This window comes from Squalius cephalus (assembly GCF_949319135.1).
Source record: "Squalius cephalus genome assembly, chromosome: 16".
NCBI lineage: Eukaryota > Metazoa > Chordata > Actinopteri > Cypriniformes > Leuciscidae > Squalius > Squalius cephalus.
This window is the reverse complement of record NC_137137.1, coordinates 5,020,797-5,032,319: the sequence shown is the minus strand read 5'-3', so window position 1 is coordinate 5,032,319 and position 11,523 is coordinate 5,020,797. Positions and strand designations below refer to the sequence as shown.

The window sequence follows — 11,523 nt, the reverse complement described above, 5'->3', positions numbered from 1 at the left end:
TTCAAAACCTTTGTTTTAACAGAATGCTTGATTGACAGGTGAGTAGGAAGTCCTTTGCTTCTGTCCAGGACACATCAGGCATGAAAATGATAATCCAGGTGTACATGCAGTCATGGCGGTTAATATACTTCTCATAAATGCAAAAAAAAATTAAAAATAAGAAACCACATCCGTATTTTACAGTAACACACATTTTCATAATAGATGTGTATAAACCTGTGGATTGGTTACTGCAGCCTTACCTGTGGAGCACCATAGATATACAGCACCAGTGGTTCATTTTCAGGGATGACGAACCAGGCCTTCTGCCATCCACGGCCGCTTCCCTTCTCCATGTGATGTAGGAAACTACACAGCACACTGTTCTCAGCTGCCACTGAGGCCTGTTTCTGCACGAGGGGAAGAACAAGTTACAGTTACTGACATTTCTACCTGTCAACAACTTGTACTTTTCATATTTTTCATATTCTTGTGTTGTCTTTCTTGCATCTATTTAGCCATATAGCTGCCTTTAGACTCCAAATACATGTCATGTTATGTGTTGAGTCCCTACAGTTGTATAAAACCTATGCTACCAGTCAAAAGTTTGGAATAATTTTTGGGAGGAAAAAAATTACGTTTTTGAAAGAGGTCTCTTATACTCACCAAGGCTGCATTTATTTGATCAAATACAGTAAAACAGTAATACCGTGAAATATTACAATTTCATTTATTCCAACGATGGCAAAGCAAAGTTTTCAGTGTAACATGATCCTTCAGAAATCATTCTAATATTCTGATTTGGTGCTCATTTATTATCAATTATTACTGGAGCTCAATTATTTAGTAATTTCTTTTTATTATTATCAGTGTTGGTTTTTGCTGCTTAATATTTTTGTGGAAACCGTGATATTTTTTTAAAATTAATCTTTTATTAATAAAATGATCAAAAGAACACCATCTATATGAAAAATATTTTTTCTGTAGCATTTTGATTTTAATTTAATGCGTCCTTGCTGGATAAAAGTATTCATTTAAAAAACAAAATGTTTTACCTTACTTACCCCCAAACTTTTAAATGGTAGTGTATCACCATTTACACAAAAATATTAAGCAGCAAAAATAAAAACATAAAAAAATTAATGATCATAATCAGAAATGTTTCTTGAGCAGCAAATCACCATATTAGAATGATTTCTGAAGGATCATGTGACACTGAAGACTGGAGTAATGATGCTGAAAATTCAGCTTAGCATTACAGGAATAAATGACCTTTTTTTTTTATAATATTTCACAATATTACTGTTTTTACTGTATTTTTGATCAAATAAACACAGCTTTGGTGCTCATAAGAGACTTGTTTCGAAAACATTAAAAAAATGTTAATGACCCCAAACTTTTGACCAGTACCTTAGGTTTACCTAAAGCATTAACACTTCTTTTTTGCAAGCACTGCTATTTCCTTAAAGAAGAGCCCATTTAGAGCGTGACCTTTACTTTACCTCTAGAATGGAGCGACGTCTCTGTGTGCTGTTGCTCAGACTGGCAGGAGAGGGCGGCACTCCCACTAGCATGGTGTAGCAGTCTATACACACACGGTTGGCTCGGTTGTTATCGTACAACAGACGGGCGCGGAACTCCGAACACTTTCCACACACCACCTGAAATCAAGACCCACGTCAGGCCACTGCATCAGGAGCATGTGGACTTACAGAGTTATGGTGCTGTGTAACATACGTGTCCGCAGGCTTTGCAGTGATGCCGTCTTTTGGTAATAGAGTTAAAAGGCTCCTGACACTTCATGCACAGTGTGACCTCTTTCTCCCGGATTGGAGTGGGCGCTCTCTTTCCAAGCTCTGTGCAATTCTGAAAGCAAAACACGATCAGAGAATACTGCAGTGGCTACATTAAGTATTCACACACCTTACCCACACCTGCATTAGAGCAAGTGTCTTCTTTAAAGATGTTTGCTTTGAAGTTTTGCCACTTGATTTGAAATTTTGTTAACTAATGCAATGACATTCATGCATATTTAAGTGTGACTTGAGCATCAAAAGGCTCATTGGGGACACTGTATTATGCATTTATTCACATAGATCTGGGATTTTTAAACTTTTGATGCCACAGAGCCCCAAATATGGCAAGCCCTTTGTGAGGGATATAATACCCTTCCTAATATAAGGCATATTTATGCATATGCATAAAGACCCATTTGTGGAACATATTATTAACATATTATGAACTATTATCTGGATATATTATTATTTAGTAGTATATAATAGTTTAATAGTGTAGTAATATACTTGCTATAAAGTTTTTGCTATAAAAATCTTTTTGTACATTATCTAGTCATCGTGATTTTGCCAAGTAAGACATGTTCCTGGATCAGCATATTCTGAAAATGTTGTCCTAACCATTTCTATATCCCTACCCCTACACATAAGTTATCCCTAAAATCAGAGGGAACTGATAGGTGAATAACACTGATGTAGAAGCACCTAATCCTGGTTGTAAGCCTAAACTTGACATAAACTATAAACTTGTCCCTCTAATCCGATTGGGTGATTGGAATGTTGTTCCAGGATCAACAAAGATGTTGACCAGGAACATGTAGTACTTCACATTATTATCTGTCAACAGAATAAAAACATTTGATTAATCTCATGATTTACAACCAGTGTTTAGAAAGCAGAATAAAATTATTTAAAAAATGTAAGATGTTAAAATGTATTATATTTAAAAAATGTATTAATTTATTAACAATATTTTTCTCTTGACCCCCTAAAAATATAGTATTATGCATATGCTATTATAGTATTTTAGTAATATTTTGAATTAACTTTTAGTTTTATATTTACAGTTTTAGTAATTTTGTTATGTGTTTTTGCTGTCACTTATAGTTTAATATTTCTAAGCTTTTAAAGTTCTAGAAATTTTAGTTTTTGTTTTGGTGGCAACATTTCTAATTTTAGTTGAAGTTTTTTAAGTTTTACATCCAATATTTATACTTTATTTCAGATAAATTTCAAATTTTTTTTTTTGTGCCATTTTAGATTTAGTTAACAATAACAACACTGCGAGTGATAAAATCAAAACTAACTGGAGAGTTAGGAGGAGTGAAGTCCTCCTCCCGGAATGAGCAGTTGAGCATACGGAACGTCTCGAGCGTCTGTTCGTGTCTCTGTATAGTGGCCTGGATTGCCTGTGAGAAAGTGAGCAAGAAAGAAAAGATGAGAAAAATGTAAGCGGGAGAGTTCTGGTCGAGAGATGTGAGAACCTGCGATGTGACGTGCAGGAGGAGAAAAGGTTACCTGAATCCAATCTCTCTTCTCTTCTTCCGTCCTGGTGAAAATGAAAACGACAAACATTGTAAAATCCCAAAAGCCGCACATATTTCTCTTGTTTTTCAATGGCTCGTATGCTTTTCTTGGGTATTTTCTCCTAATCCCCAAAAGCTCGGACAACATTTCTGTGGTTGTCAATCAACCTCAGATTTGATTTTTTAAGCAGATGAAGCACATTCCCTAAGCCGTACCTTGCTTGCAGTTCAAGCGAACGTTGTTTTCCGGATACCAGAAAGGTTCGTGGGACGTTCATGCTGCTGGTCTCCTTCAGCTGTGAAACAATGCAGAGTGAATCCACCGTTTGATAACAGCAGATTTATTTTGAACATGACACTGTAAACAAGATAAAAACACGTCGAACCTCCATGCCGTCAACATCAATCCTCGCTCTCACTCCAAATTTCTGTCCTATCAGCCTCAGTTTAGGGACGCAGTACAACAACCGGTCATTGAACTTCAGAGAGAGGAGAACAAAGTTTAACATGCATGATTTACCAAAGAACTACATTTACAAAAAGAAATCATTTTGTGGGTATCATTTACAGTAAGTTTAGCACAACTAGTGAAACAGCTTCGGTATGTTTGACTCACCAGAATGAGGTATCGATCCTGTGATGTCCCATTTTTAGCTGACAGTTTCAGGATGTGTCCCTCTTTAATGAGCTCATTAGTCGGGTTAACGATGTCCTCTTCTCCACCGAGCAACTCGTACACCTTCAACAGCTTTCTCATGCGCTCCTGAGAGACAAAACATTCACACGTTTGTAGAGACATTTATCTTTCATTCATTTGCAGTGAGCATCCAAACAAGAGATCTTCAAGCTGATCAAATTTGACAGTAGCTATGTTTCCATCCAAAGTTACGAATTTAAAGGTATAGCGGAGGATTTTCTTTTTCCGGGTGGATCATCAAGACTATTGGTCCTCCTAAGTGTCAATCATTCTGGTGATATGTTTACGTAAGGCCGTCGTACGTGCTCGTGCACGCGATTCACACGATGGCGTGCGCTCAAAACACAGGTTGGGCTTCCCACTGATGCCTCAGTCGTGAAGTTTCTACTTGACAGGTAAAGTTTGGCATGCTATTTGGAGAAATCCATTTAAAATCACTGCTAGTAAAAGTTAATGTAAGCTATGATTAGCTCGTGCATGCTCTCTCGTGCACACGTTTAATAGGCGTTCCCTCTCGGGAGCAGGTAGAGTGTTGCGCATGTGCATTTTTTCAAAAAGTGGAGAGGGCGGTTCTTTTCTAAAATTCAGGAAAATCCTCCGCTATACCTTTAACTTGTGCTCAAAATTGGAAGATCGCATAAAAACCTTTGTGAAATCGTCACTTCCTGGGAAATTGCCGCCAAATATCAGTGCTAAAATGGAAGTTGCTGCTATAGGGAAGCCACTGTCTCTCTTTTTTCATACATTATAAATGACTTGCATCTCAGACCGTGCTGTCATGTTATCTTGCGTTCGGATGCCTGGTGTTTGGGAGAGCAATCATGTGATACACTTCTGGGAGGGAATTAAACCAAATTACTTTGATGACAGACTTTGGCTCAGGCATTTCAGAATGACCAAACCAACATTTGAGATGCTAGTTAGTCTACTTCTCCAATCACATCCTCTGTCGAGGTCATGTGAGTCCTTTATTGCACATTGGGGGATGTATTCTGTAAATGTGTTTCCATGTTTACTTATCGAATAAAAAACTATCCACCTCAATTGAGCGAATACTGTTTTTATGCACATTTTTAGAATGCATGCATATCTTGCCATTTCCATCCAGCGTTTTTTTTAATGCGATATCCCAAAATTCGCATTAAAATAGGTGGATGGAAACACAGCTATTGTCTGTTTGGGTCAGTTCCACAGGGAGGGAGGTATCTCATGTCTCAAAATGAAGAACATAAAAAAACATAGGCAATTAACAGCTTCAAATGAGAGACTTTCTAAAACAGACTGCACATTAAAGAGGCGACCATGCTTAATTACAAAGGGATGTTAAGTGGCAGTGCTGGTTTTCACTCCAGTTGGAGTGTGGTGTTGATCTGTGGTGCCGTGGTTCATCTGAAATCCACTCACCATTTTCCTGATGGCAGCGTTTGAATGTTCTGCCGCTGTGGCGATCAGCTCCAGAGATTCTGAAAAGAATAAAGGAGTAAGGTCTTGATATTCACAAGGTGTCATTTTTCCTTTTATCTTGGTCTGTTAAGCTTGCATGAATCTTTTGACTGAAATTTTTCCAGGCACATGCACGAACAGTTGAAATGAAACAGAAAGCGGGCTGCTGTGGTCAGTGGAGGAGATAAGGCCCGTTCTGCCGTTCTGCACTCACTCTGAGCGTCTTTGAAGTCGTCCGCGTCTTCTGGCAGGCGGTGCAGATAGTCTTTGAGCAGGAGCTCGTAGCGAGGGATCCTCTGCACAGGCTCCAACATGTGGTGCTGTAGGGTAAGATTCCCACACATCTCCTCTTTCTGCAATACACACCCAAAAGAATACGATGACTAAAAAGAAAATATGCACCGATCCATTCCCACACACAAATGCAGAACATTTGCAAAGACTGAGACCTTAAAAACAACATGAATCAAGACTCTATTTACACACTTATTTTGCACAATTCATATGTGCACATAATTATAAAGAAAAGCTCTCATTCAAATACATATTAAAATACAAGATATATTATTCATATTACTAAAGTGTATATATATATATATATATATATATATATATATATATATATATATATATAAAATGTTAATATATAATATATAAAAATAAAAGAAAACTAGTTTTCATTAAAATATATTATATATAACTATATATTAAAATATATATACAACAAGCATCTTTACTTTTTATATTATTACAGCATTTTAAAACATGATTATATATATATATATATATATCATGTTGTAAAATGCTGTAATAATATATATATGTGTGTGTGTGTATTTTAATATATAATATATTTTAATGAAAGTATTATTATAATTTTTTTTCAAAACTTGTTTTCATAAGCTTTTGTTCAAATATACAGTATTATATATATATATATAGTATGTTACTATGTGGTTACTAGACTGTAATATTGCTTTTCTCAACGTTTAATACTTAAAATTAGAGGTTTGCTCAAATTCCTGCGCAATATTTTAAAACATTTTACTTTCACAATGCAATCAAATCTTGCTTGTCTACACCTAGATTATTTCCCAATGAATATTTAGTTTCACTCTGAAATACATCATGTTTCAACAAGTTAAATGTATTGAATGAATGCGGTTTCATGTTGTCTTTAACAATAAGGCAAACACCCAAAGCATTGCCGAACACAAACAAGATAATTCACTGGTAGTGTAAGCCTTGCGTGATGGAGCCCATGACATGCCTGATCTCCTTACAGCAGTCCTGTGATCTCAGGCACTGGGCCTCGCACACTCTTGATATTCTCCACACAGTGGCAACCAGAGACGTTTGAAGTGCAGCACCAGGCCTGATTGGGGCGCCATTAGTATTCACCATAACCTACAACTCCCCAAAAACAATCCCGCACCCACAGCGATTCACTCTTTCATCTGACGCACTCAATCACCGCGGAGCCGTGGGAGCGCTCTCGTTATTTTTAACACGAACGCTCCTTGTCTCAGACTGTGAAGGTGGATTTGGTGGAGTGCACCTGGAGGATGAGATCACTGTATGACTAACACACACTCTGTTCATTCAGTCGTCGGGTGTGAATTATGCAGGGTTGCGTGCAATTAACACTCATTATAACGGTGAGGGGGTTTTCACACATTTCATCAGAGAGTGTGATCGTCAACAGTACTCACCACATCTGACTGTTAATAGCAGACAATCTCTGCCGTGACATTATCACAATTTGAATTTTTAAGAGAAATTTTATTCCAGCTCCAATTGTCGTTTCACACTTCCACACTTGAAATCAATTCAGAAAATCGATTCAATATATTCGCTCTGTTTTAAACTAAAGTAGTAGCATTTTAGATATGCTACTCAAAAGTCCATTACAAAAAGCATATGTTAAAGGAATAGTTCACACAAAAAAGATTTTTTATTCATAATTTTACTCACCCTCAAGTTGTTCCAAACCTGTATGAGCTACTCTCCTCGGTTGAACACAAAAGAAGATATTTTGAAGAATGTTGGTAACCAGACAGTTGACGATAGCCACTGACTTTTATAGTAGGAAAAAAAATACTATGGAAGTCAATGGCTACCGTCAACTGTCTGGTTACCAACATTCTTCAAAATATCTTCTTTTGTGTTCAACCGAGGAGAGTAACTCATGCAGATGTTATACTTCAAATATTTATGCATGATTTGAATGTTCTCTTTCAAAGATTCGTTCGATATCTCACTATGGGAAACACCTCAGGCGTGACCAATCCTGGAAGCACCAATTAGTCAAGTCAAGTCATCTTCATTTATATAGCGCTTTTAACAATGTAGATTGTGGCTTTACAGTGATAATAGGAAATTAAAGTAACAGAGATTGTTTTGGCTTTATAGCAGCTCTAGAATAAAGTTATTGTCCAGCTAAAGTTAGTTTTGATTGATTCACTTCCGTCGCAACGATCATTAGTTATTAACTTAGGGACCGCTAACACGACACCATTTTAACAGAAAAGTTCTCTCTGCGCAAACTTCAAAAACTCGAACCTGTGAGAACGCTGATGGCATGCACATGCGTATTACAAGTTCAGTCTATATAAATAGGTCACATTTATTGTATTTCACATAATATTTGTTAAATGATACACACCTGATATTTACCTATAGTTTTAGGTATGCGTGTTTGAACATATGTGCGCAGGTGTGTAATGCGCAGGCGTGTAGTCCTTCCCAACAAACCAACCCTCAACAAACAACTTGTCTGGCCTTAAAATTTATAATACAGAATATAACTGTTAATAGCAAACAATCTCTGCTGTGACATTATCACAATTTGAACTTTGTCCAATTACACCACATCTGTCAGTTGATAGACCAATCACAGCAGTCCTGCCTCCCTCATATATATCGCTGCTTTTTCTTATTACAGAGCATTGCATCCTTAGCATAGCACAAAGCATTTAAAGTTCCCACTCTGATACCTGGATGTTGTGGATGATGGCTTTGAACTGAGAGGAGCGCTGCATCCAGGTGTTCACTAGCTCCATGGCCCTGTCAAAGTTTTTCACATACTCGCCATACATCTTCAGGAAAGGTGCCAGTTTCTGCAGGATGTCCCCGATGCGGGGGTTCAGATCCCTGAGGGGAGAGGGGCAGAAGTCTACTCTGTGAAAACACATATGTGGCTTCTATCTGCTTAAATTCTGAATTCAAAATACATCCAAACTTTTCTAGTTGTCAAAAAAAAAAAAGATAGTTCCATCTCTAAAATCTGATTGCATGAGCTACTGTAAAAACCATTGTAAAATAGTCAGCCATTTTGACAACACATCAGTTTAATACTCTATTAATGAGCCAGGTCTGAAATATAATTAGGCTTAGCAAAAAATAATATCATTTTTCTGGGGTTACTATTAATATACAGAGCATTAACATATTTTTATGTAACCATAATATCGCCCAGCTCTTTATATCCTCATACATGCAGGATACTTATATAAAGCAATACATACTATTTGTTAAATCTCAAATGCCTGATTTTTTTAATTCACTCAAAAAAATTGACTAAAAATGTATGCACCTCTTGATGGAAATAACATCACAGCATTTATTTTTTATCAAGAGGTGCATCAACTTTTGGTCAAGATGCTGTATTGACAATACAAGAGTCCAGCACTCTGTAAAGTCTCCTCCAGCACATCCCAAAGACTTTCAATGAGTTTGTCAGGAGAAAATGATTCTTCATGCTCCTCACAACCATTCTTTCACAATTTGAGCTTGATCTTGACATTGTCATCCTGTAATATGGCCATGGTGTGTTTTCCTACATGTTTGTTTAAGAAATGAAAAGCTACACACTCCATCAATTAGGGTTTAGAAGAACTGTTGCCAAACATATAACATGCCAGAAACATAATAATCACTGCAATAATGATCATATCATTGACTCTTAAGCATTTGCCTATTTAAATCCAAACAATGACTTATTTTTGGCTGAGTAGTGTATAATATATAGCAAATCTTAACTGCATGATTGCTTGTATCGTGGCATTATCTGCATTATCTCTCAGCTCTAATCTGTTAAATGTGACTGTAAGGCATATAATAAACATTAACATCATACAAATGTATATACAAATAAATTTGTCTTGACTTGACGGCAAGATAAAACATTAGTTAGGGGGTAACATTACCTCTATTTAGTACCATAGTAAAATCAGTCTCACAGACCATTTCAGTCTTTCTCACCATTCCTCCATGCGTTTCTCCAGCGCGGGCAGCAGGAACTGCTGGTGGAAGCAGTAGATGGAGCAGATGTTGGAGAAGATGCCCATGACCACCTCGCAGGGGAAGGAGCTGCGAGCTCGGGCTTCCTCCATCAGCTGGGCGCAGAACACCTGGTCCAGGAGGTGCAGTCTGGACACGTAGGCCTTCTCCGTATGCAGCAGCTCATTAGCAATGTTAAACACCCGCTGCTGGAACGACAGCTGGAAAACCAGAACATGTTGGCTGAATGATGACAGTTTGGACACACCTGTGACAACAAGATGGACTGACGTGTGTGCTTTTAATAGTAAGAACTTTAAAATTAAGTGTGTGTGTGTGTGTATATATATATATATATATATATATACACAAAAGGCAAAATAGCCTCACCAAGGCTGTAAAAATACATTAATTTAAAATAGCTGTTTTCTATTTGAATATATTTTAAAATGTAATTTATTCCTGTGATCAAAGCTGAATTTTCAGCATCATTACTCCAGTCTTCAGTGTCACATGATCCTTCAGAAATCAATCTAATATGGTGCTCAAGAAACATTTTTTATTATCATCAATGTGGAAATCAGTTTTTGCTGTTTACATTTTTTTTAAACCGTGATACATTTTTCCTAGTATTTTTTTTAATGTATAAAAAAGTTAATTTTAAATAGAATTTTTTGTTACAATATAAATGTCAGTTTTGATCAATTCAATGCATGTATTCAATGCAATAAATGTATTCATCTGTTTAATCTCTTTTTTTTTTTAATCTGACCACAAACTTTTGAACATTAGTGTAACAAAATATAAATAAAAATATATATGAAATATAATAATAATATATTGTAAGTATATATATATATATATATATATATATATATATATAATTTTTGTCAGAGTTTCTTGCACCAAATGTATTTATCACTTAGAGTTAATTAAAGGAGAACTCCGGTCAATTTTAACATTGAGCTCATTTTTTTGTAAATTTGGAGTGCTGTCAATACAGAGAACAACGACAAAAATCGGTGTTGCCTACACCTTGTTATCCTCTTTTTAAAATTTGCACCCTGTTGACTTCAATGGGGCAAGTTTTAAACCTGCTTTTAGCCTCTTAACATCCTTGATGTGTCATTACAAGTGCCCAGCCATGTGAGTGATTCCTTCAGAGTCAACACGCGGTGAATCTGACTGCAGTAGATGTGAAAGATATGAATAAAAATGATGTTAATTTAGCCAGCGCACATACCTGTATTTTCTTCCTGTTTTCGGTCGAAGTCCGAAGTAGTCGATTGTCGAGTTCACTCGCGTGACAACCTATGCGCGTGAACTCGACAATCGACTACTGTGGACTTCGACCGAAAACAGGAAGAAAATACAGGTATTTGCGCTGGCTAAATTAACATCATTTTTATTCATATCTTTCACATCTACTGCAGTCAGATTCACCCGTGTTCACTCTGAAGGAATCACTCACATGACCTGTGCACTTGTAATGACACATCAAGGATGTTAAGAGGCTAAAAGCAGGTTTAAAACTTGCCCCATTGAAGTCAACAGGGTGCAAATTTTAAAAATAGAATAACACGGTGTAGGCAACACCGATTTTTGTCGTTGTTCTCTGTACTGACAGCACTCCAAATTTACAAAAAAATGTTAAAATTGACCGGAGTTCTCCTTTAAGCTGTTTCACTAGTTCACACTTACAAATAAGTCAGATAGAATAAATGCGTATTTGGCGTGCTGTCCGAGGAGAGGGCTCCGGGCTCGGTATTCGGCCCGAACCCAGAGTACTCCCCCCGTATTCCTG

General features: G+C 36.8%; 1 protein-coding gene across 4 annotated transcripts in view; it reads right to left on the bottom strand.

The window, feature by feature from the left end:
- The window catches only part of fgd1 (FYVE, RhoGEF and PH domain containing 1), a 48,448-nt gene that overhangs the window by 1,385 nt on the left and 35,540 nt on the right, over positions 1 to 11,523 (bottom strand). For all 4 annotated transcript variants that reach the window (XM_079897161.1, XM_079897162.1, XM_079897163.1 and 1 more), the window contains exons 5-16: positions 9,702 to 9,940; positions 8,435 to 8,591; positions 5,653 to 5,791; positions 5,400 to 5,458; positions 3,915 to 4,061; positions 3,685 to 3,777; positions 3,515 to 3,594; positions 3,291 to 3,321; positions 3,080 to 3,181; positions 1,717 to 1,845; positions 1,482 to 1,640; positions 243 to 389 (exon numbers count right to left, since the gene is read on the bottom strand). In XM_079897161.1, coding sequence (XP_079753287.1) covers positions 243 to 389; positions 1,482 to 1,640; positions 1,717 to 1,845; positions 3,080 to 3,181; positions 3,291 to 3,321; positions 3,515 to 3,594; positions 3,685 to 3,777; positions 3,915 to 4,061; positions 5,400 to 5,458; positions 5,653 to 5,791; positions 8,435 to 8,591; positions 9,702 to 9,940 — 1,482 coding nt within the window. The remainder of the gene's footprint in view (positions 1 to 242; positions 390 to 1,481; positions 1,641 to 1,716; positions 1,846 to 3,079; positions 3,182 to 3,290; positions 3,322 to 3,514; positions 3,595 to 3,684; positions 3,778 to 3,914; positions 4,062 to 5,399; positions 5,459 to 5,652; positions 5,792 to 8,434; positions 8,592 to 9,701; positions 9,941 to 11,523) is intronic.